Here is a 26,305-nt window from a genome sequence, read left to right as displayed (position 1 = left end):
GGGCTTCTTACTGCATCATAACCTAGTACGGGGTGTCACGTGCACAAACAGGGCAAGTATGTTCCTGCCCATTTATATTTCTCTTCCTATAATCCACTAATGCCATGTTGGGGCCCCACCTTCACATCCTCTTCTAATCCTAATTACCTCCCAAATGGCTCACCTCCAACCCCCATTAACATATGATTTTGAGGATTAACTTTTAGATGGTATAATCAAACCATAAGAAGAACATTTCAGCTCACAGAACTGGTAAGGAAGATGCAGATGAACCTAACCAGATGGCTTGTTATCACTAGTTTAAGCTCTTAATGACTAAGTCTATTCTGTGTCGTTCTTGGAGTTGAGAAACTGAAGGGGTAAAGTGAGTTTGCTAACCAGGAGGAGACCATCAGATGGTACACTCATACTTGGAAAGTCACAAGAAAGATGTCATCTGTCCCAAGTGATGACCAGTCATATGTCAGACCCTTTGTGTGTGAACCAAAGAGGTGGGAGGGACAGAGATTTTCCCATTGCTCTCTTAGCCCTGTTCACCTCCTTCCTCAACATGGAACTCCTACAAACCTGTTGACTCACAGTTTCCAGTCTCTCATGTCACTGCACAGCTGGAGACACAATGTGGGTGGTACCTACAGGACATAGGGAGACACAATGTGGGTGGTACCTACAGGACATAGGGAGGCACAATGTGGGCGGTACCTACAGGACAAAGGGAGACACAATGTGGGTGGTACCTACAGGAACACAGGCAGACACAATGTGGGTGGTACCTACAGGAGCAAAGGCAGACACAATGTGGGCGGTACCTACAGGAACACAGGGAGACACAATGTGGGTGGTACCTACAAGACATAGGGAGACACAATGTGGGCGGTACCCACAGGAGCACAGGGGCAAGAGAGGGTAGAATCTTTAGAATACAGACCTTTCAAGAAAGAGTGAACTCAGATAGACAGGGAGGGAGGAAACTGACCATGGTAGCATGCATTTGTGTTGGGGGCAGGGAGAGACAGGAGAAAAGAAGTAGAGACAGGCAGATGATTCCTGGGGCTCTCTAGCCAGCCAGACTAGCCTAATAAGCAAATTCTAAGTAAAAATGAAAGACCCTCACACACACACACACACACACACACACACATACACACACACACACACGCGCGCGCGCACGCGCGCGCGCGCATCACTACATAGACATGCACAAAAATAAATAAATAAATAAATAAATAAATAAATAAATAAATAAATAAGAAAGGAAGGAAGGAAGGAAGGAAGGAAAAGCTTAAATCTCTCTGGAATGCCTTAGATCTGAGCTCAGGGTCATACTTGGCATTGACTAGCTTTGGCACCTTGGGCAAGTTGCTTCTCTCTCCATATTGGTAAGAGATAATTTTGATGACTCATTCAATTTGTTTTGGAGGGGAAATGTGATCACCCAAGTTGTGTGTATGGCCTAACACTCCACAGTACCTGATGAGTGTTAGCAATCTCAGAACCTATCAGGAACTGTCGTGTGCGCGTTTTTGTCACACCTGTCCTGCCCTTTGTGTCTACCCACCATGTCCTTCCGCTCCCAATCCATAGGAACTGCTGGCCTCCTGGACAGATGTGTTTCCTGATATGACCTGAAAACAGGTCTTGTCCCTGGGATACGACTCGGAAATAGATTGTGAGGTTGGAGAACAGGGCTACATTGGAGGAGTGTTAAGGGTTTAGAAAACTACACTACAGTTCAGTTTTAGAAAACTGAAGAAATATCTTTGCAGAAGAAAATGCATCCCGCCCCAAGCACTGCTCTAGTGTGCATGTGAGTGACCGTCTTCCAGGATGCCTGCTCAACTCATAAGGAGGAAAAGAAGAAAGAGTCAAGATCCCCTAATCCCCCTCAAGGGCTCATGGCCAGTAGTCTAAAAATCCCCTAGGTCTTTCCTCCCGAAGCTCCTACCTAACCTGTCAGCAGAACCGCCATGGAGCCCAATCCAGTCTCTCTCTCTCTCTCTCTTTCTCTCTCTCTCTCTCTCTCTCTCTCTCTCTCTCTCTGTGTGTGTGTGTGTGTGTGTGTGTCTGCATGTGTGCGTGTGTGCAACTAAGTGTGGAGGCCAACATCAACCTCAGGTGTTCTACCAGGTGGGCTAGGGTGTATATGAGCCCCAAGATCTGTCTGTCTCTGTCTTCCCAGTCCTGAGTTTATAAATGTATGCATCATGCCCTGCTTCTCTTTCGTTTGTTTCCCCTCCCTCCCTCCCTCCCTCCCTTTCTTCTTTCCTTCCTTCCTTCCTTCATTCTTTCCTTCCTTCATTCTTTCCTTCCTTTCTCTCTCTTTTTCTCTCTTTCTTTCTTTTTTTCCTTCTTTCCTTCTTGTTTGTTAGTTTGTTCCCGAGACAGGGTCTCACAATATAGTTTGGATTGTCCTGGAACTCACCATATAGACCAGGTTGGCCTTGAACTCACGGAGATCCACACGTCTTTGCCTCCTGAGTAATGGGGCTAAAGTCATGTGCCACTATGCCTAGCTTGTTTGTTTATTTTGAAACCAGGCTCTCACACTTGCATGAGAAGCACTTCATCATCTAAACCATATCTCTAGCACTCCAATCCACTTAACATTCAATGGCCCTTTGGGGACCGTATCCATTCTATAACAATAGGTAGGAAGCTAAAACTGTGGGCTGTAGTTCCTGACCTGCAAAATGGGAGGACTCATACCTGCTTGACACTCCTGCAAGAATTACGAATGCAGATAAAAAGCATTCTTCTATGGAGAAAGTAGTCACCCAATAACAATTGCTGCCACTAATGGAATCTGCTACAGTTTGAATGCCAAGAGTCCCCCTAACCTACCACCGAAGTCCATCTGCTCTCCAGCATGATGCTTCTAGAAGGTGGAGAACTTTTACTGCACGAGAACAGATGAATGTGCCCTTGACTGGGACTGTTGGGACCTCAACTCCTGCTGCTGATTCACTTCTCAGTCACAAGATGAGCAGTTTATTCTACTCAGTATTTCTGCCATAGCAGACGGCCTTATCACAGACTAACGCATTGGGTCCTATCTTCCAGGGCAGATGCAGGTAAAACTCTGAACCCTGATCAACTTCTCTGGGGAAGCCACTTATCTCAGGCATCTGTTAACACGATGGGCAGCTGATCTGCACCGAACTAAGGTCAGTCTGGCATCTGACACCGTGAGTATCAGCTGGGCAAGAGTCATGTTTTGCAGGGCATGGTAGTGTGTGATCTATAGCCTCACCTGAGATGCTGAGACAGGAGGATTATCAGCTCAAAGGTTCTGTTGAAGAAAGAAGAAAGAGGGAAAAAAATCTCTTTAAAACAACTGGATATAGGTACTGAGAGATGACCCTGCAGTTAAGAGTACTTGTTGCTTATGTAAAGGACCTTAGTTCAACACACACACACACACACACACACACACACACACACACACACAGTGGTTCACAATCATCTGTAACTCCCAGGCACTCATGTGGTATGACTTCATGTATATAACATAAATCTAAAATTTTTAATTAGAGTTAATTAGAGTCTTGGCCATGAGTTTAAGAACCTGTCCAGTTTTTTCCATCATTCCTGTATTTTATATTTCTTCAGAAAAATAGAACTAGAATTTCTGATTAAACCTAGGTTTTCATGTGGGTGGCATTTATTATTATTTATTTAGATAATTTATCAGCAATAACTTATTAGTAATATATTCAGTTATTCAAGAATAATGAGAATACTTTAAAATAAGATTATACCTTAGGAAAATAGAAGCCAATATAAGGCAGGCTATTTTAAAAATATGGCATTGAATTTGTGCATGATGTTTGCCTCTCCTCCCATTGAATCTGCTTCTCAGCTCCTGACTTGGACTTGATAGTGCAATTCACTTCCAACAGGACAATAGCAAATGAAAAGAAAGAGAAGGACCCCTAAGTTTGCCTTTTCTTGCTTCCTTGAGATCATCACGTAAGAATGCTTACCTGAAGAAGCAATGTGGAATAAGAACAGACCAGAAAGCTAGTCTCTGAACAATGATCCCAAAAGAAACTAGCAAACAAACCATTCAGTTAATCCCGGCCCACATTTTTGAGCCAGAGTCATGAGCAAGTATAGTGGTTGTTTAAAACAAGTGTTGAAGTGGTTTGTTCTTCACAAAAGATAAATGATACATAAGATCAGGTTGTTTTATAAGGACCCCTGGGGTCCTAATAAATCCTCAGGTGAGTTCCACAGTCCTACTTGGGGTTGTTAGTAAAGGTGAACGGAAGCCTGGACCAATGCCACTCAGTGCTCCAAATGGATGGCCTGTGGACCCCAGTCTCAGTGTTCTCCAAGGTCTTCTCAGGCCTGGCTGTTTTACTAGCGCTCTGATCCAGTGAGCTTCCCTGGTAGCCTTCAGGCAAATTCGATTCACCCTTGTGCTAGCTGGAGTTGGTATCTGTCACTTGAACCCCATCCCCTGTTCTTGGTTAGCAAACATCACCTTCAAAGAGCTGTGAATGCTCTAGAGGAGATGAAAAGGGTCAGCAAGTGACTGAACTCCCTGTGTCCAGAGCACCAAGATTGTTTTGCAGAGGAGGGAGGGAGGAGGAAGTTTTACCGTCATGGGATGTCCCGAGCAGGAATCCTACCAGCTCAACTTTCCACTCAATTTTCCCCTTGATCCACAGACTCAGCAACTAGAGAGAGTTCTGCCAACACAGTAGACTTTGAATTATTCCTTGTTAGCTTGAATTCTAAAGCCATGTGTCATCTGCTAGGAAAAACCAGTAAGCAGGTCCCATTCTTCACCGCTGCCCTAAAGCTATCCGGATGCTTGAAAGACTGAGGAAGTGAAAGTCACTTTCTCCGATACCCCAGAGCACAAATAAGGTGAATGAGTGGTTTTCTTTGTGACTATTTTGTGTATGTGCATGTGTAAATGTAATGAGAGTATATGCATGCATGTGTGCATGTGTGCGTGCATGTGTGTGATGTGTGCCTGTGTGAGTGTATTTGGATGCAGATGTGCTCATGTCATGGTACATGTATGGAAGTCAGAGGACAACTCTGTAGAGTTGGTTCTTGCCTTCCACTCACACATGAGTTCCAGGAATGGAACTTGTGAAGTTAGTTCTTTTATCCCCTGAGTTGTCTCACTAGCCCGAAGTCTGTCTTTTAGAGGATTGCTGCTCCTTCTGCCAGGTTCACAAGCTTCCAGGGATTCTCCTGCCTCCATCTCCCACCTCTCCATAGGAATTCTGGGATTACAAGGGTGTGCTACTATGCCAGGCTTCACACGCATTCTTGGCACACACATTCAAGCTCAGGTATTGGCACATGTGTGGCAAGTGCCTCACCCACTGAACCCTCCCCAAGCTCTTCCTAGTGACGATTAGGACTTGGTGGCTCTGTCTCTTTTAAAGTTCAATCACTTTTGGGACACAGGTGATGGAAGGAAAAGCATTTTCCAGATTGTTTTTGCTTCTGCTAAGGAAGAACCAGTTTAGAGAAGCCCTCAGGAGAAACACTGCAAAGAGAAAAGAGGGGAGCAGCAAGAAGACGACAATGAACCAAATGCTCTTAACCACGCAGTCATCTCTGCAACCCCCAATCTGGTTTGAAACAACCATTGCGCTGGCCTGTGATTCTGTGAGCCAACCGTTTGAGCTGGGCACAGTTGAGTGACTCATCTGTCTGTTTCTCTTGGGCTCATTCTTCAGGTTGTAGTTATCTGGTCCATTCTTCAGGTTGTAGTTATCTGGTCTGTTCTTCAGGTTGTAGTTATCTGGTCTGTTCTTCAGGTTGTAGTTGTCTGGTCTGTTCTTCAGGTTGTAGTTATCTGGTCCATTCTTCAGGTTGTAGTTATCTGGTCTGTTCTTCAGGTTGTAGTTATCTGGTCTGTTCTTCAGGTTGTAGTTGTCTGGTCTGTTCTTCAGGTTGTAGTTGTCTGGTCTGTTCTTCAGGTTGTAGTCTTCAGGTCCATTCTTATTCTTTTAGTCACTTTCTTACATAAAATACAAACAAAAGAAATCAATGTTTGTTCTCACTTTACAAACGGGGAAACAGGACAGATGGGACTAAGGGTGAGGTCAGAGGTCACAGGAATCTTGATTCAAGTCTATCAGTCTTGTTGCCAAGCTCCTGATTTTTCTACTTTCTAGCAGTTTTTTTTTCAAGAAGAAAACAGTAGGAGCTGAGTTGGGGCATGGGTGAATAGTGTCATACCCCTTAATAAATGATTCCACAGCTTCCCCAGGTATCAGGATGTCTATTCTAGCACCTTCCAAAGAGACAAGGTATGTCAGAGATATATCTGTAAGGAATACGTCCCAAAGTCTCTCTCTCTCTCTCTCTCTCTCTCTCTCTCTCTCTCTCTCTCTCTCTCACACACACACACACACACACACACACACACACACACACGCAGGGTGGATTCTTTTAGTGGGTAAATTTGAACCGTTTCCTTTCTGGAATGATACCTCAGAAACTTTAGTGTGTTTGCAGAGTACCGTGACTGTCACGGGGAAGGATATAATACGCCAGCAGTCAGATGATGCCCTAGGTGACTGTAACAAAGTGTCCCTAAAGTACAGAAGTAAAGTGCAGGGTGGAGTTCACTTCTTTTTCATTTGTCCAAACCCAGAGCAGTGACCCAAGACTGGCAACTCATATCTTCTGAGATGATCCTCAGCTCTTAGGTTTCTCAGGCAGGGCAAGGTAAGCTGGACAAAGCTAAAAAATATGGGCTATACATATCTGTGCTTCATTCCATTGGCCTGAATTTGACCACATTGACTACTATATGGATCTATGACCTGCAATGTCACTCAAAGATCCATATGTTAAAAGCTTGTCACTCAGAGTGGTGCTACTAGGAAGGGATAGGACCTTTAAGAAATGGGGCCTAACACGTCTTTAATCCCAGCCCTCGGAAGCAGAGGCAGGCGGAGCTCTGTGAGTTCAAAGGCAGCCTGGTCTACAGAGCGAGTTCCAGAACTGGAAATTATTTTTAAAAAAAGTAAACAGAGATACTGTTTTGGGGTTTTCTGTTCTATGCTGCTGACTTAAGCCTAGCACACATTCAGCTTGCTAAGAATGACAACTCACTGCCACCTCTGCCTTTCAAATTTGAGGAAAACAAGTTCATAGGAGCTACTCTTTACGAGTAAAACCCAGGAGCTGATTGTTAAGAAAATAAAAAATGATCTCTTCTTCTGTGGGGAACAAAAAAAGAAAGAAAGAAAAGAAATGGGGCTTAGTAGGAGACGCTGGGTCATTGAGGACATTCCCTGGAAGGGCCCTAAGGACCTGGTGTCTTCTTGTTATCCCAAGCCATAAAGTGCGTGGTCTGATTTGCTTGCTCTGTTACTGCCATCTTACAATTCCACCAGTGGCCTAAAAACAATTTGTCCTCCTGATCACAGACTGAAACTCCTAAAACTGTGAGCCAAAGGAAACCTTGTCTCTTCATAACTAGACTTCCTTAGGCATTTGTTATAGTAGTGGATAGCAGATCAGCTCCTGGATATTCAGGATGCACACATATAAAGCAGACACGCGAGAGGCTGGGAAAGGCAGTCTTTAGTTAGATGTCTAAGAGTCTGGCTGAAACCCCTGAATCAAGACTCCTGCGTTGTAGTATCAAAATTCAAAATTCACAAAAGGATGTGCAAACACTAAACCATCAGCAGTTTCCCAAATGTGTCTATCTAATATATATATATATATATATATATATTATATATACACACACATATATGTATATGTATATGTATATATATGTGTGTGTGTGTCTTATTATATATTGCATCAGCCAGGGTAGGAGATCATGCAGCATCAACACCCCCACCACCTCATGCTAAAACGAAAGATCAGCAGTTGGGTTCTTAGACATACCCATGGGAGGATGGCCTAGATGTCTACCCTACTCTTTGGGAATAAGCTTGATGATGATCTTCAGCTCCTCTCTTGAAGGATGATCGACCACACAGATTAGACATAAGCCACCCTGCTAAGACCCTCCAAGATCATCATCTCAGCCAACCCAGAGTCAGCTGCAAGCGTGCGATGGACCCAGGTGAGTCAAGGCCAGGCTGATGACTCACAGCTAAGCAAATGTTTGTTTTACGCTTGCGTGTAGGGTGGCATAAGACATGCAAAAGCCAGCATAGTTATTTAAGCTTAAAGTGGATTTGCTAAAAGGTTGTATCCTTGAGAGACTCAGACACCCTGTGTCTTTGCCCAGATCACACCATGGGAACTGGTTTGCCAACTATACTGTTGTGCCTGCCACTGGGGACATCACTGCAGCTGCACCCTGACCTGGGCTGTAGCTGCTGCCACAGGGGATAGTGGCCCCAGGAAAGCAAACGGACCTGTGATTGCTGCCACCTAGCCACAGAAGCAGGTCATACCCAGGTGAGTCATTCTAAGAAGTATCAAACAGAAAGGAAAGGGCACTGAGTCAACAGAGCCATAGGCCCAGGCACGGGCATTTACCTGCTCACAGATCATAAGGAGGTTCAGCACAGAAGTCCTAAGACACGGGCAAAACCTTGTCACCAACCCTCACTGTGACATTTCAGTCACCTCAGCGCCATCCAAAATGCAAACACAGCCTGTCCCCTCATATTGTTCCAAATGGACTGAGAGAAAAGACTAGACCTTTATGTTTTACTTAAGGTTAATTGTTACGAAATATTAGTTGAAGATGTTTTACAACCATTTATGCTGTGGAATGTTTGTGTCATGATGCAAAGATGTGTTGCATTCTTTTAGGCTGCATTTGTTTAAGTCTGTAAAGCTGTGCTACTTTGCCTATCTAAAACACCTGATTGGTCTAATAGCTGAACAGCCAAAAGCTAGGCAGGAGCAAGAAACAGGCGGGGCTGGCACACGGAGAATTAAATAGGAGAAATTTAGGCTTGAGAGGGAGCAGGGCGTGAGGAAAGGAGAGGAGGGCGCCAGGGGCCAGCCACCTAGTCACACAGTCAACCACGGCAGAAGGAAAGAAAGACATGTGGAATAAAGAAAGGTAAAAAGCCCGGAAGCAAAATGTAGTTAAAGAGAAATGGGATAATTTAAGTTAGAAAAGCCGGCTAGAAATAAGCCAAGCTAAGGCTGGGCATCCGTAAGTAAGAATAAGCCTCTGTATTTATTTGGGAGCTGGGTGGTGGGCCCCTAGAAGAGTAAAACAAATAAATAACCACAGTTAATCACGTGACAGTGTCCAGGCACCTGGCGGTAGTGTCTCGTCTAGCAAAATCTCTAAACCACCATAATGTTTCTGACAAAAAGAAGCTTGTGGAAGGAAAAACAAAGTGATTCAGTGCACTTTGGTAAAGTGGGTGGACTGGGGCTTGGTCGCCTTCTCTGACTGGAAACATTCAATAAGAGAAGGCTGAGACGGCGGCAGTGAAGAAGGCTTGAGGAAGTGCTAGCGAGGTAGCCGGTGCTGCTGGCGATACTCTCTGACCCTCAGCACATGCTCCACTCACTCCACAAGGGGGACATAAAGGGAGGAAACGGAGTGCTTGAAGGACTGATCGTTAGTGTCTCCTGAAAACAGCAATTGCCCAAGAGGCCCCAGGTAATCAGCCAACCAGTTCGCCTAGAAAGGGTTCTGCAGGGGGTGGTGCTGGCCATGCTAACACTGGCAAAGCCCCCAGGAAAACCAAGGCCAACTGGTGACCTCTCCCAAGGCCAGTGATCTACATTGTGCTCCCTAGAAGGAGCGATGGAGAGCCAGGGAGGTCTGACCGAGGTCCTACTGCTCAGTCATTCATCTGTCCTCTTCAGCTGGCCATGTCTTTGAAGTCCCTTAGTGTTTCTTTCAGGCCTATGACACGGCCTTTGCTGGCCAGGGGAAGGTGAAATCACCCTTTACAATGGTGATGATGAGCACCCATGGTCTACCAAGTACTACCTAGAGCTAGGTGCTTTCCGTGGATTCGTTTATTTACGCTTTCCTATAGACCTAGGAAAGAGGCAGCACTATTGTCCCCATCTTATAGCACAAGCTGAGCCATATAAGGGGCTTAGTAACTCGACAATGTCACATCACCCTTAAGTCACAGGTCTATGCCATTGTGCACAGTTAGGTTCCATCCACAATGGGTGGTCCAACGGTCATGGCAGGGTGCCTGGCCTATGGATGGAGAGTGCCTTGCAATTGGCTTCTCCCACCCATCCCCCATTCCAGATGAACTATCAATTGCACTGGCAAGTGCTAGAAGCCTGGGGGACTCAGAAAGGAACAGCTGTGCAATGCCAGGGTGACACCAAGGAGAATATCAGGCTATAGGTCAGTAGGACTTGCTACCTGTCATCCCACATCACTGTAGCTCAACTATCAGAGCCACAAGCCTGGAAATCTGGCCAATGATGAGTAGGCCTCCAGCTAGGATTTGGAGGATCAAACACTCACTCAGCGGTTTCAAGTCAGCAGAAATAACTGGCTAGACTTTCCAAGATATCCTCTCCACACAAAAGCAAAGCCAATTGGCCTAAGGGAGCCGTAGTACCTTTTAGCCTCTTCCTGCCCACCCGCCCCGTAATTTATTTCTAGGCTACTTTTTATTTTAAAACAAAACAAAAACAGGCCTCAGGTTTCAGGATCTGCTGAGGGAAAAGCAGCAAAAGAAGTGAGGAAGATTATCTTGTTTGTTCTAATAAACACCCTCTAGCATCAAGAAACTTACTTCCTGACCCTCCGGGCCACACTAGGAAAAGGGCTTGTGTTTGCATTTTCCTCTTACAGGGAATGCTCAGTTTCCCCCCCTTTGACACTGACACTTTCACTTCCTTTGTTAGGGTCAAGCAGCCAACACACGGGTGGACGGGTGGACACTGCCTCTTTCCAGGGTTCTCGAGACCTGTTTCCAGAGAAGCCTAGCTGGAGAGTTTCTTTTCGTGATGACTGGGCTATTCTACCCACCACTGTTGAGGTGAGTGATTATCATGGATACCTTTTCTATGCTTCGGTTCAAGGCTTGTGTGTGTGTTACTGGGCCGGGAGCTCCCAGGCCCCACACATACTAAACATTCTACCATAGGTTTCTGCTCTTGGTTCAAGGAATAAGCAAATTCCTTTTTGATGTTCCTATCTCAGGATGTTTGGAATAACCATTCTCTTTGCCATGAAACCTCTGTATAGAATGTTCTATGGTCTCACTATCTCTCTGACTGGACCGGACATGGCACAGCTGAAGGAGGGGAAGGGGCTGCAGTAGCTGAGCTGTCTGTTCTCGGAGAGACTTCTTTCTCCCTGGCTCCCGAAGCCAACAGCACAGCCTCTGCCTCAGAGTCCTTCGTTCCCCTCATGCTGCCCTTTGAGACAAGCTTCCTTCTCCTCTATGTAGCCTCACAGAGAAGCACCAGGAGTTTTCTGGAGCCAAAGATACCCACAGTCCCTCAGGGTATGTATAGGGTAGATGTTTCTTTTTGATGTACATCTCAAAATGTACACCGGAAGGTGAAACCAAGGAAGACGGCTATTTGCCTAAAACCGGCCCCTTTCTTGAAGCCCTTGAAGCTGCTGGGCTAAACGAAGGACAAAAAAAAAGAGTTGACCTTGTATCTGCTCTCCTCAAAATGTAAACTAATCATGATATTCTAGCATCATTAATTCATTCATTCATTCACATGTTTACTATACAGTTGCTGAGTACCTACTGTATACTGGGTGTCTAGGAAGCAAAGCAAGTGTCTCCCAAGCAGTGAGGGAGTGAAATAAGAACACTTGAGAATGAGGGGTGAATTATATACAGACAGAGCAGGCAAGGGTGAACTACAAACATGGGTTATGAGTGCATACAAAATGATCCTGGGGTCTGCAGCATGGGTATCAGAAGGAGCGACTGACAGACCCCTCTACTGAACCTCGCTGTGATTTATTCTTCATGCCAAATGCCCATCTTTCAACATTGAAGCGACGACATTTAAGAAAAGCCAGGGGGAAAATGAATCTATGTTTTAAACAATGGAAAATAAAATCCAAAAAGGAAGTATAAGAAGCAGAAGAATACACACTGCAAAGTTCAAGGTCATCTGAGTGAGGTAGAATTTAGCAAATGTGAGTCAGAGCTAGCATTTTTGTTAGCTACGTTTTCACTAAACATAGTGAAACCCTAAATTTTAGTGACCTAAATTTAGGGTCACTATGGGACCCTAAAATTTCCTGAAGATTAAACTCGGCCTTTTGTTTTACATGATGTATGTTTAAGCAAGAGGCAGGGCTCTCTGAAGAACTGGTACAGTGAGGGATGCACACCTTTAATCCTAACACTGAGGCACAGGCAGGCAGGTCTCTGAGTTCAAGACCCACCTTGTCTATGTATCTTATTCCAGTCAGGGCTACATAATACAACCCCATCTTAAAAAAGAAGAGAGAGAGAGAGAGAGAGAGAGAGAGAGAGAGAGAGAGAGAGAGAGAGAGAAGCAGATTTGCGTTTAAGGTTTGCTGTCAGTAGCACTAGGCTGCAGACAAATCCTTACTGCTTCATTTCTTTGAGCCTCAATTTTACCTGCTCCTAAACTGAGGGTAATAACACTCTCCACTGGAGCTCAGTGGCTCCAAAGATATGAGATGTTGTGTATAGCTCACTAATGAGGTACCCAGGGAATAGCGGGCCGGGGTAGCTATCCTTTGGGTGGGGTTGGTGGTTTATAATAACAGGATTGAGTGGCCTGAACAGGACACTGAGATGCAGAGAACCTGCTCATGGGTTGTGACTCTCCTCTTAGTGACTGCGTGATGTTTTTTTTTTTTTTTTTTTAAAGGCATTTAGGCTCAAAATCCTGAGTTGCCTCATGCGTAACAGTGAACACGCTTGTTCCTTCCTAATTTTATTTTGATGTTCACTTGAAATGACTCTTAAATATAAACGTCGCGTATAAATCTTTCCATACTAGATAGCCTTTGAAAATTAATCTTGTTGGCTAAAATTCACTCTCCACCCTAGACTGAGAGCGTACACTGTAGAGCCGGGATTAGAACCGCGGTGGGACTCTTAGCACTCTTCAGAAGAAGACTCCAAAACAATCACGCATTTTCCACATACACCCCAAATTCTACAGTGAGGGTGGGGGGGGGGGCGGGTGTCTCAGCTCTGAGGAGGAAGGGAGCACTGAGCAGGCTTACAGTGAACAGTTCTGGAGGACTGTCCACCTAAGGGTGACAGAGCAGAAGATGAACAACCACGGGTTTCAGGTATTCACCAGAGAGTCAGCGTCCAGGGCCCACGAAGGCAGAGGAAGAGGAGCGGATGACCTGCTCTACTTCCGCTGAGCTTGACAAAGGAGGAAACCGAGGCTGAAGAAGAGAGGCTGCTTATCCCCCCGAGAAGATCCTTCTGCCAAGTGCGAGCGCATCTCCCTGGCCCTGCTGTTAGTCTTCCTAGGGGTGTACAGTTTGGGCTATATGATCTCCGCAGCGCGTAAGTGGGGAGGAACAGAGAGCAAGCCCAAAGCTGTTGGCTGAGCCACAAAACCTTTAAGTAAAAGACTGCAAGGCAGCAGGGGCCTGGAATCAAGATCTCAAGCTTCCTCCTACCCTCTGCTTTCGTGATCCCATGCAGGAAGCATGCAAACATGGGTGGAACTAAACATCTTGCCAGGTTTGTGATATATACAAACAGCTCCTGACTCACAAAGGAAAACGGCAAGAGAGCCCGTACATCCAAACAGCTGCCGCCATCCGCTGGCTCCCCTTACCCAGCAGCTGCCGTGAACTGTGTGGGAAAAAAAAAAAGCAAACAAAAAGAAAGAAAGAAAAGAGAAAGGAAAGAAAGAAACAGGAAAAAAAAATTTGGACCACTTGCAGATTCCACAAAGTTAAGGCAGAGGACAGGAGGAAGCTGTGGACACGGAAGTAAGGAAGGGAATGAACTCTTGGGATCCATCCTCCACCGCCCTGGTGACAGGGCTTGGCTCAGAAAATCCCATCCCAGGGCAGACGGCTCTCCCTCTCCCATCCACACAGCCAGGAGCGCACACAGGTCATATCCTGGCCTCACAGTGGTTTAGGAAGAAGGAAGGGAAGGACTTAATCAGAATATCAGATTTCTTGAAATGTTACTCTCCTTTATGACAGTTGAAACATCTACCTCATGGGTTCATACTAAAGAGAAAATTAATCAATAAATGAAGTCCTTCACACTCTGAGTCTAGGCACATCACCAGTCTTGAAGTTTTTTGAAAGAAAAAAACAATTCTTTTTATAAAGACTCCTATTTTACAGATTGGTAAATAGAGGTTCAGAGAAGTCACATGACTATATAGGCCTTGTAAGTTAGAGGTGGAGCCGGGTTTCATATCTAGGTCTTTAAAAATCTCACGACCTTACCAATGGTTGTAACGAGTCCTACCCATCCAGTATAGGAGATTGGGGACAGGTGATAACAAAGTAACAAGACTCTATCCCAACAGAGGGTTTTTCCTATTAAATGACAACTGTGCTCTGCTGTACTGGGGAAACAGGAATTCTGCATGGAGAACAGGGTAAAGTTAGTGCAGGAAAATCTGCGAGTGCCGGTCTGTAGCTGAATTTCTGGAAACAGACCTGTTCTGTTCACGGGCGGGAGATGTGGGGAGGAGGGAGATGTGGAAGAAGGAAATTTGGAAGGAACCACTAATAAACTCTGTTCCAGGTAAAATTTCATCTCAATCTAACCACACGCCCCGGAGACAGAAAATTTTGTTTCTCCACCTACTTCTTGCCACTCACGCCTCCTGATAACTCATTAGCACCCTCAGGAGGAGAGGGATGGGTTCCAGGCGTGTTTGTGGGTCTGTTGGAAGCCTGACGCTTCCGGCCGCCTTCTGAAATGAATTCCGTCAGAGAAACAAGCTGCAGGCGCTGTATTTGCAATCAACAGGACATGTAAACTCCCCAGGTTTCTTTGAGGGGACAGTTTGGGCAGCCGGGAATAGCAAAATCCAAAAAATGTCAGAAAGAGATGTAAAAGTCGCCAAGACCCTTGGTGAGTGTGGGGTGCTCCCCAGTGCAGCTCAGAAAGTGCGGGGGTTACGGAGACTGGAACAGAGCTTGGAAATGAACTGTGGGACTCCAGCGCTCGACAAGTTGGGAACTGTGCCGTGGGAGAAGCCAGGGGAAAGACCTGCTTACCCTTCAATACTGAATGAACTCACCTTTGAACAGAGGGTTGTTTGCTTTTTTTTTTTCCTGGCAAGCAGAGTATCTATACCTGTGGCTTCAGGGATTTTTGGTTTTTGATCCGAGGAAGGTTTTTAGTGAGAGCTGGTTGCCGGAACTCTGAATTCTGACTGCTGGGGTTTGAATCTGGCTTTCTGTGACTAAGGCTAGGTTCTTCGCTGACTCCTACGTCAGTGCCCCTGTCTTTATCATGTCCAAGGAGAACGTATTCCTTACAGTGCTCCTAGGGGGACAGAGAGTTCATGTGTGCAAAGTCCATCCTCTGACACGGGCATGGGGCAAACTCTCCATTCAGATGTAGCTCTTGCCACCCGGACAGTGAGCTGGGAAGCTCTGGCCTCTGGGAACTCCAGGCAGCAGCGATGTGGATGTGTTCGAACTGGTAATTCTCAGGGACAGCCAGCTAAGCAATTTCTACAGTTGAGTCACGTAAACACATTGTGTTGTGTCTTCACCTGTAAGGGGGCATTGGAGGCTGGACTTTAAAGCTTCTGTTGCTATCACGACTGAGAGACTTGGAGAATGACCTTAGAGAAAACTTGTCAGTGTGCAGTAGGCCATTGGGAAGCGGGTGTGGGGAAAGCAGGGCAGGGACTGGGAAGTTCAGCAAGCCAGGCTCTTTCCTCTAACAGTTTCTCAGTGTGACGAAATTCCAGGTTTTCATCGCCAACAGGTAAAGACACCAGCTCCCAAAGCCCAAAGTCAAAGGAAAACTCAGCTGAGTCGCAGGGAACAATGCCTTCTACAGACCCATGTTTTCTTGGCCCCGATTTCAATTCTGGTGGAAAAAATTCCCGGAGGCCGACGACAGCTGAGCTCCTAGCCTGGAATTCACAAGTGGAGAAGGGGAAAATTATACCCTGAGGCTTGGAGGGCGCCTGCCTGGGCAGCCTTCATTCACATAAAGGCGGGTTAGGGTGCCTGCCACCTGTCCACCTCCAGCCCGTGTAGCCAGGATGCCCGAGTGAGAGCGGGGTGTGGGCTCAGATGCTGAAAGGAACCTTCAGACAGTAAAGAACAGAAAGAGGTCTCTGCATCACCTCCCACCCCTGCTCCTCTTCCCTGCTGGATGACCTTTACCCCCACCCCACCCACCTCTCTCTCTCTCTCTCTCTCTCTCTCTCTCTCTCTCTTTCCAAAAATAACCTTCAGGAAAGTCCCATGTCTAATAAAATTGTTGACCTTTAGGACTGGTCAAAGAGTCATGCCATGAAGGGAGTTCCCTAGGGTCAGCGTCCCCATCTGGGTTCCTTTAGCCTACTCACCTCCACTCACTGGCTTACAGAGAGTAAACGCAGTGTGCTCAATGCACCACCAGACACCATTTGCTAAGGATGCCCATTGAGCAGAGGTTTAGCTGTGAACCCTGTTCTCTTATTTCCCATGGAAGGGCTCCACCCCCAGCAGCCCATCCTTACAGTCCCTCTACCCTGTCTGAGACTGTGGCTCCCCCTGGCATGAAAGGGGAAAGTGTCGATCATCTTGGGGGCCTCACTTTAAAAGCCAGAGGTGCAAAACTTACGTCAGGATGTCACCGTCTCGCTTTTACTTCAGCCTCAAGTGTAAGCTTGCCGGACCAAAGGCAGGATGCCAGTTAAACAGGAATTGCCACGGAGGCAACTTCTCTAATAACCTAAATATTTCCTGGGGTAGACTTACATGTTGTACAATGATATCTTAAGTATTACATGGAAAATACTTTTTTTTTAAAAAATGTCATTTCTAGGACATTCCCGTTTTCACTGGGCATGTGTGTTTTGTATTTAAGAAATCCAGTAACCATTTTTAAGAATAATTCCACACCACTGACGTTCTGAACCCTGCTTTAAAAGTGGGGAAATAGGACAAGGGGAGACTTTCTGTGAGCCTGGAACCACTGCGATTTTGAGTGGCTGGGTAGACAGAGAGAGAGGAGACGTTCCCAGAGAAGCACTTATTGCAGGACCAGTGGTAGTTGAACAAAACCACTTGAGGACCCCAGCCTTAAGCCACAGGATGGATCAAATGCTGTGGAGGACTCCAAGGCACCCTCTAAGGCTTCTCAACCTTCCTAGTGCTTCGGTCTTCTAATACAGTTCCTCGTGTCATGGTAACCCCAATTACACAATTATCTTCACTGCTACTTCATAACTGTAATTCTACTATTATTATTAATCATAATGTAAAATCTGTATTTTCCAATCTTAGGTGACCCTGTGAAAGGGTCTTTACCCACAGGTTGAGAACCACTGCGCTAAGGAGTCTGGGGAGTCCTTGTACGCCACATTTTTAAATAACGTTGATTCTCAACGAATGATTGAGTTCCCACGGTACTTGGTAGCTGATAAGCTGCTCTCCCGAAGTCTCTCAGACTCAAGCACCTTCCACGTCACATTGTGGCACACAGAGGGAGGGCTGCACCCATGCAGAAGGGCGATGACAGATGAGGTCACGGCACACAACTCCACAGGTAGCTTCGAAGCTGAATGTTGTATTCATCTAACGCACGAAGGAAACAAACGCACAAGGACTGGAGAGATTGGCTGGCTGGAGAAACCAGCCAGGCCTCTCTTGGCTGGCTAGCCTTCCAAGCTCAGCCTGTGCAGCCTGACGCCTCGCTTGAACCAGGCTGTCCTGCCAGACCTTAGAGATAGCTCTCTATGCCTCCTTCAGTGTTGTGTCAGGGAAGCAGTGGCCTTGGGAAGAGAGGAGGAAAGGGTGTGCTGTGAGACACTCAGGGGAGTATGGATGACCATCTCTCCTCCCCTGGAGAAAAAGTGCTCTTTATTTTGCTTTCCTTCCAAGCCTGGGGACAATCTGAGTTTGCACACAGGATGCCGAATGGGGTGTAGAGAGCTCACCAATGTCCAGGGGCCTCCAGGCCCTGAGGATAAATTTGCCATAGCTCTGGGCATCAGGGGACATCTTCCTCCCCCTCCCCAACCCGAGAATGCAGCCTTTCTCTCCAGTTCCTCAGACAGAGCCGCGGGAGGGCAGAGAATGGTGAACAGAATGATTTCTAATGAGCATGTGTACCGAGAAAGTCAGCTGCCTTGTAATTACCCCTTTTTTTTTCCTGACTGAGTGATAAATCCTCATTGTAGAAAGGTTTGAAGATCCTGAAAATTCTACCCATTATGGGTGAAAATTACCCATAATCCCCCCTCACAGAGATAGCTACTCCCCTGAGATTATGGTGTATTCCCTAAGAATGTATGATGACTATAATTGCTCCTATGTTTCATCTGTTGCTTTGCATTCGGCTTTCCCAAACCTAACAAATCATAATATTCCCCTCACGTCGGGAAATGCACGTCAAAGAGCCCATAGGCTTTGGTGACTCTTCAGGGAGACACTGAAAACGGTTGTCATTTATTTAACCATTCTCTTACCTGGACTTTGACATTGCACCCAGTGTTTCTCTGATAGAAGTAACGGTTGGCAAGGACTCAACCTATGTCTTTGTCAGACCCTTTGGCACCTGTTCCTTCCTGTCTAGAAGCTAACCTAAAATGGTATCTGTTCTGACCCAAGGGTAGGCGTCGTCTCGTGTGTTTAGTCTGGACTTGCTCTGTACAAAGCTCCATGTTTTCCAGAAGTTCCTGAATGTCACCCTGGTGTTTTCTGTCAGGGCAGAGGCTGCGCTTTCATCCGCTGCTGTTTTAGCTGGCAAATGCGGCTCTGCAGTTACCGGCCTGTTTCTCTGGAAGCGTTCAGGTTGCTCAAGTCACAGCCTGGCGGGAATTCTGTTCCCACAGGCAATAGCTACCAAATTTAGCTTTTAATCAAATCTCTGTCATATCATTTATCAGTAAGACACGGAAGTTAAAGGCTGGGGTGAAAACCTGCTAGCTCAGAGAGGTTAGTAGCAACCGGTTCTGTCTCTGCTAGAGTCTCCAAAAGAGAGTATCCTTCGGCTCAGTCAAAACAAAAATCCCACGCTACTCTAAGCCCCTCCCTACTACTTCCTGCATCTCTCTATTGTCTTACAAACACCCTACAACTCTCCGTGATTGCTTTCCATCAACTAGTTGCTAACTCAGCCTCCGGACCCAAGGTTGATTGTATTTAATGAATGCAAATACAAACTCAGGGTTCACAGTGTGATCAAATGTCCCATAGCAGTACAAGGTGAAAAGCCTCTACAGACACTTCTAGAACAAGTCCCAGTCAAGCAGAGGTACCGCTGTTACAGCAGAGTCTCAAGGCTGACAGGCCCAGGCTGGTGAACTCAGACTTGTGTTTAAGAGACAAAGAAGAAACCCAGGGACCAATTTCAGGCATCAGAATACTCACTGCACCAGGGCCAGGATGCTACAAGTCTTTAGGATGTTGCTGCTAGGAGTTTTCACGGGACCACTGCTTGCTGATTTACTTAATGACAATGTTGGGCTCCAAATTCCCTCTAAAAGTCAGCCTTAAGTGCTCTCAACTTGGACAGGGCTGGCCTTAAAAATAAACAAATAAGTTACATAAGCCCAAATTTTGGAGACTCGGGTTCTGGAAGCCAAGGCTGGGGCCAGGATAAAAGAATTCACCAGCCATCTTGTGGTTGGGCCTCACGTGCTGTTTGCTGTTCGTAGGGTGGAGCAGTGGGGAGATTTGGCTTCCAACTTGAATGCCAACACCGATTAGGGAAAAAATAAATAAAACAAGCGTAACTGCTGGCAATGATGCCAATCTTTCTGTCCTTTCTCTCCCTCCCAGTGTTGGATGTTCTGGGAGGTTCTGTGGTCTTTGAGAATATCATTTTTTTTTTGTTTGCTTCAGTACTGGCTGCAGTTGGAGGAAGTGAGGTGATTGTGGTGAATTATTTTTTGAAGACTTTTAAGGCTTCTCTGGGAAGACAGATGTCAAATTCCTCACCGTCACTGGGGTGAATGGAGCCACCTGTGTCCAGGGCTCTGGTAGGGCGCGGAGTCGCCCTGAACATCCAGAGTAGTGTGTGCAGTGCAGTCTCCCAGGAGGCCACTCATGCAATGGTTTGTGCAACACGAACCTGCAGGTCTTAGGAGAGGGAAGTGCTGAGGGCCTGGTGGAAACCATCAGGCAATGCTGGGGCTGGGATTTGAGGACAAAGTGTCCCCACTTGGTTATTAGCACAGTTAGGGGGTACTAGAGTCTTCAGAGGGTGGGCCTAGTCGATCATTGAAGGCACGCCACTGGGAGATGGATCGGGATAGCCGCCCCTTTTCCTCCTTGCTTTCTGGCTGCCACTAAGTGAGCAGCTTTGCGGCCTTGCCACAGATCCAAAGCAGTAAGGCCAACTGACCATGAACTCAAGTATCTGAAACCATGAGCCCAACAAACCTTTCCTCTGTTCATGTTGATTGTTGTGGACAGTCTGTCCCAGCAACAGAAAGCTGATTAACATAGGCAGCTATAACAAAATACTGTACTAAGTGGTGGCACACGCCTTTAATCCCAGCACTGGAGAAGCAGAGGCGGGTAGATCTCTGAGTTCAAGGCCAGCCTGGTCTGCAGAACAAGTTCCAGGACAGCCAAGGCTACACAGAGAAACCCTATCTCAAGAAACCAAAAAAGACAAGAAAAGGAAAAAAAAAAGGGGGGGGGAGCACACAAACAGATAGCCATAATAGCCTGAAAATGCTGATGTCCATCCTGGAGTACGGCAGAGCACTAGAAAATGCTAATGTCTGTCCTAGAGTTTGGTAGACCATAAGAAAATGCTCCACCTCCATCCTGGAGTACAGTAGAGCAATAGAAAATGTTCCACGTCCATCCTGGAGTTCGGTAGAGCACTAGAAAATGCTAATGTCCGTCCTGGAGTACGGTAGAGCAAGCACGCCCTTGTGTCCTGAGTAGGTCCAGTCAGTATTTGACACCAGCTAGCTTCCTGGAACACAGGACGATTGTGGCCAGGGAATCAGAAGGATTTTCCAAAGTCGGAGAGTGTGATGGTTTTTAAAATAGTGTCTGGATTTGTATAAAGCTACAGGCTGGATCGGAGCAAGTTCCTACTGTGAACCTCTTGTGGGGACAAGGTTTGTCAGTTTGTACAGATAACTTCTCCCGTGGAGAGCACTGCACACCAGTGGCTACGTTTAATATGATGACTTGTGCTTCAGAATAATGTGTGTTTATACCTCTAACAAATGGAGAGAAGTTCCCAAGTGTTAACAGTGACTATCCCAGCTGGCAGAATTACAAATGATATTTTTCTCCCCTTTGCTTTATTCTGTATTTATGAAATTTTTACAATGAGTATGCTTTAATAGTCAGAAAATTTTAGGGTTTTTTATATTAAAAATACTCTGGTGTTATTCAATTGGTACAGATAAGATATTGTGAAGCTTTTTAAAAATAAAAAAGAGCTGGGTGTGGAGACTCATGCTTGTAATACCAGCGTTTGGAGCACCAAGAATTCAAGTAACCAAGAAGAGGACCATGAATTCAAGACCAATCTTGAAGGGCTACAGAGTGAAGACATGTCACTATGCCCCCCTAATACACACACAAAGGGAAAAATTACATAGAAACAATAGTTTAAAACTTTTTAAAAAATGAGATTAAAACAGCCAGAAAATAGTGTTCGTTGACCACTTGCAGTCCCTGAGGAAGACACTCAACTGTGGCTTTTCAGGCATTACTGTCTTTTTCTTCCCAGTTTCAGTACAATGAGACTATTATTATGCCAGAGCATCATGGGTGGATGAGGGCCACAGAGGTTAAGTGACGTGTCCAAGGCCACGCATGTCACAAGGAGAAGAACCAATATTGGAAACCAGGACATCTGCCTTCCAAGGTTGTAGGCAACTCAGTACGAGAGGCAGACTAGGAGTCATCAGCATGGTGGTGTCTGGATTGGGCCTTGAAGACCCAGGATTCAATGAAAGACCCTGGAGACAGGAAGGAAATACAGCCGAGAAAGAGGCAATAACAGCCTGGTGGCAGTGCTAGACACATAGTCCCCCAAGGGTTAAACATCCCTTATTCAAAAAAACAAAGAACTGGAATGAGTGGGTGTGTAGCTCACTTGACAGATTGCTTGCCTAGCAGGCACGAAGCCCTGAGTTCAATCCTCAGCACCACACGAACCAGGCCTAGTGGTGCTTGCCTATGGCCCAGCCTTACCTACTTTAGTTCAAGACCAACCTGAGTTGTATGAAGCGCTGTCTCATTTGCTACCTGCAACTGTGGTTAGATGTGATGGCTGAATGCTGTTGAGCATCTTGCTTCTTTCAAAACCATAACCACACCATCCTTTTCTCTCCCCCAAGAACAGCCCAGAAAGCACACCTTAGCTCGGTGTGCAGCTCAAAGGAAGGAATAGGTGGGGAGGTACTGTGCAGTCTGCAGGGACCTTTGCCAGCTCTCAGAGAGAGCAGCCCTTCGCCAGCTAGGCCACACTGCTCTGCTCTGCGGGGAGCCAGGCCTCAGATGCATGCTAAAAGGATAAATGGGCTTTGTGGAGACAGTCTGGTGTGGAGAGAGGCGGAGAGAGAGCTCTGTGCCACTGGGACCCAGAGCTGCTGCAAACGTATTTGTTTAAACTAGGCTTTAAAGAAGACCGACCAAATTCTCCTTGGCTAACTTTGAACTAACTGAAGAGGAGGCTTCGACTAATGCTTGCATCTGTAATATAGAACACGCATTTCAGAACAGTGTGGCGTTCTTACACTGCAACAACCACCAGAAAAATGTGCCTGCTTGTCCTTCTGCATAAACACGGACTGAGTGTCTATAACGCGGAACTCTTTGAGATAGGAATGAGCGAGTTCCCCAGGACTTGTTTATCCAAACCAGTGTGGTGCAGACACAGGCATGGCATGACTGAGTCAATGCTACTGTTAGCACAGGCCAAAGTGGGGATCTTTATTTTTTTGTAGGTACCCTGACATGATATCTTCTCCCCCACTTTCTTCAGTTCCTCAACAGCCTACCACGGCCTGCAAGTACCTCTGCCCCAAAACTCTAAAATTATCCAATGAGTGAAAAATGTGTTTTCAGTGGTAGCAAAGGTTTGCCCATGCGTTTCCAGAAACTCTGTATCACCAAGGTTCTTGGAGGCTGGCCTGGCATCCGCATAGGCTCATATCCAGAAGAGCAGGAAAAACAAAGTTTAGTTGCAGTTCCTGAATTATAACCTGCACACTGCTCTGCCTCAGACCCACACTAAATGATTGATGGGCTTCATGGGAACAACATTCAAGGTTGGTGTGGAGAGAGGCAGAGAGAGCGTTGAGTTTGATTTGTGTGCATGTTGTTTGTTTTGTGTTGGGAATTTAATCTGGAGCCTGTGCATGCTGGGAAAGAGTTTGATCACTGAGTTATGTCCGCAGCCGATCTGATTTATCTTTTGAAACAAAATTCAGGAGAGCCTCAGCTGTTACCCTCGTATATTCTGACACATGCTCAAAACTGCTACTCGTATCTCTAGATCATAATGAATATCCTCCCCCACTTCTCTCAGTATTCCCTCCTTCTGCTGCCCAATTTTTATAGTTTACTTTGTACAGGCCAGGGAAGAGGGAAGAATGAGCTCTCACGTTCTTGTGGTAGCTGTCCCCCTCATCCAGTGCTGTCCCCCCATCTAATGCAGACGTGTCTTCCAGTGCTGTCCCCCATCTAATGCAGACATGTCTTCCCAGTGCTGTCCCCCCATCTAATGCAGACGTGTCTTCCAGTGCTGTCCCTCCTTCTAATGCAGACGTGTCTTCCAGTTCTGTCATCCCCCCCCCATCTAATGCAGACGTGTCTTCCAGTGCTGTCCCCCCATCTAATGCAGACGTGTCTTCCAGTACTGTCCCCCATCTAATGCAGACGTGTCTTCCAGTGCTGTCCCATCATCTAATGCAGACGTGTCTTCCAGTACTGTCCCCCATCTAATGCAGACGTGTCTTCCAGTGCTGTCCCCCCTTCTAATGCAGACGTGTCTTCCAGTTCTGTCCACCCCCCCATCTAATGCAGACATGTCTTCCAGTGCTGTCCCATCATCTAATGCAGACGTGTCTTCCAGTACTGTCCCCCATCTAATGCAGACGTGTCTTCCAGTTCTGTCCACCCCCCCCCCATCTAATGCAGACGTGCCACTGCTGGACCTGACCTAGTTCTTTAGAATCAGCTTTGCTCCGCAGTTCTGTCTTGGTTGATTTACTTTGCAGTGCTGGGGACTGACCCCTGGGCCTGCTGTCACATGTAAGGCAAGTGCTTTCGGCACTGAGCTGGACCCCAGCTCTACCTTTGATCACCCCAACAAATGAGATAGCTAGAGGGTAACAACTTGATCTTTGTGTGGAAAAAATGCAGTTTGGGGAAACTTTGTATTAGCGTATCTTAAACCTACATAGTCATGGGCTTCCTAAGGATAGCTTCACACGTGTCTATTTTTTCTATATTCAGCCCTGTTGTCCTGTCCAATTCCTATCTCGCTAAGATTCTTCCTCCTCCCACCAGTCCATCTACTTTCATTCATTCACTCATTATTTATTTATCTATTTTTGATAACCTACCAGGCTTCATTAGAGTTGCTTACAGAGTCCCGGGTTAGTGGTTATTGTAGGAATATGGCCTTCTGACCAGTCATTGTCTACAAAGCTGAAGAAAATGTGTTTCCCTCCTTTGGCACCCATTCCTAGTTCCTGATACTCAGGGAGGTGTAGAGCCCATGAAACCCTGCACGGGAAGACTTTAAAATGGATTTAAGCCTGGTCCGTGGTGCATGGGTACCTGGCCACCTTCTGTGTCCTCCCACCAAGACTCACAATTCATCCAAACACTTCAGAGGATGTGGCAGACGTTGCTTAAGAGGAACGATGGCCATAGCAATGGAGACCTCTGCACTGGGTCCAAAATGGGAACAAGAGATTGAATGTGACCCCAGCTATAGCAAAGTAGAGATTTATAGCCAAAGAGGGTGGAGTCAGCGGGTATGGGGGGAGGGTTTGGAAAGGGAGCATCAAGGAACTTATCTTCTTTAGACCAGCTTAATGGGACTGCAGCTGGAAGGGAACTGGAGAAATAACCCATGAGGGTGGCCAGACTCCAGTGGCTGGGAATTTTGATAAACTGATGTAGCAGGGTTCTATACAGACAGTGAGGAAGGGCCAAGGTCATGGCTCAAAAAGCAGAGGACTAAAAATGGGCGGAATGTGGCTTTGATCAAATGAGAGCATCGAGCCAGGGCCAGGCTGTGGGGCTGCTGCAGCTGAGTATGCTGGCATGTCCCTGAGTCACTCTAAGGTGGTGACGGTTTGTCCGGAGGAAGGATAATAGACAGCAAGCAAGCTGTCTAGGCAGAGCTTGCTACTGCTGTCTGCGGGTGTACTGCGAGTGTTTTAAGAAGGGGGTACATCTTGCAAGCGGGCTCCTTCTGTAACCAGCAGGATACCGAGGGTACCTTCCACGCTCTACTTTCTTGCCTCCTCTGTTCCCAGCTTCTCCCTGTGTCAGAATCTTCAACAAAGTCATTTGGGAGACAGCGGCCAGCGATGTTGGGGAAACAGCTCTTCCGTGGAGCTGCCCAGGGCCCACTTTGTTTTCCTTGTTGCTGTAAAGCAAATCACAAGGGCATTTCTGCCCAGGCCAAACATCTGAAATTAGAATTATGAGGTCTGATGCAGGAGGCCAGGAAAAATCATTTCTTGGGATGGTTTGATGCTTTCTGGTTTACAGCTTTTTTTACCAGCGACCTGCAATAGCAATTACCCAGCCTTCCTCAGCTCCTCCATCTCGCCTTCTGAATAAGCCGTTATACAATGACTCAGAGACCATGGCAGCCTGTGTCAAGAGGGTCACTGAATTCAATTCTCTCTCCAACTCAGCCCTGGCTTCTTAGCATCTTAGCATCCCCACAAGTAAATGCAATCTGCTTTTGGGTTGGACAAGGGCTGGGTACAGAAACAGGACGTGAGTTCTGAGGGCATGTTGGGACAGCGGGAATCTGATGAGCCTCTGCAGAGTGCAAAGGATAGAGTCATTTCATCCTGCTTCCCTGTGAAAAACAGATCAATGCAAAAGGAGTCCCAGTTCTAGCGTGTATTAACTGTGTGATTCAGGAAGTTTCCGGATAAGAAAATCAAAGCTTTCTGTGCCTTGGTTTCCTGGTAACATCAGCACCTATCTCATGGTTTATGCAGCTTATAAAGTAATTGTAGTATGGATGCTGTATGTATGTTTGATAAATACACTTGAAAAGAATTGTGT

At 46.4% G+C, this 26,305-nt stretch overlaps 1 protein-coding gene across 1 annotated transcript in view; it reads left to right on the top strand.

Moving 5' to 3' along the window:
* Window positions 1–10,824: 10,824 nt before the first annotated feature.
* The window catches only part of Rbpj (recombination signal binding protein for immunoglobulin kappa J region), a 193,938-nt gene continuing 178,457 nt past the window's right edge, over window positions 10,825–26,305 (top strand). The window contains exon 1 of the mRNA XM_085691895.2: window positions 10,825–10,931. Within this exon, the coding sequence (XP_085548021.1) occupies window positions 10,900–10,931 (32 nt within the window). The 5' untranslated portion in view covers window positions 10,825–10,899. The remainder of the gene's footprint in view (window positions 10,932–26,305) is intronic.

Source organism: Myodes glareolus, chromosome 8 (genome assembly GCF_982192425.1).
Source record: "Myodes glareolus chromosome 8, mMyoGla1.1, whole genome shotgun sequence".
Lineage (NCBI taxonomy): Eukaryota > Metazoa > Chordata > Mammalia > Rodentia > Cricetidae > Myodes > Myodes glareolus.
The sequence above is the reverse complement of the archived record's forward strand: the minus strand, read 5'-3'. Positions and strand labels throughout refer to the sequence as shown.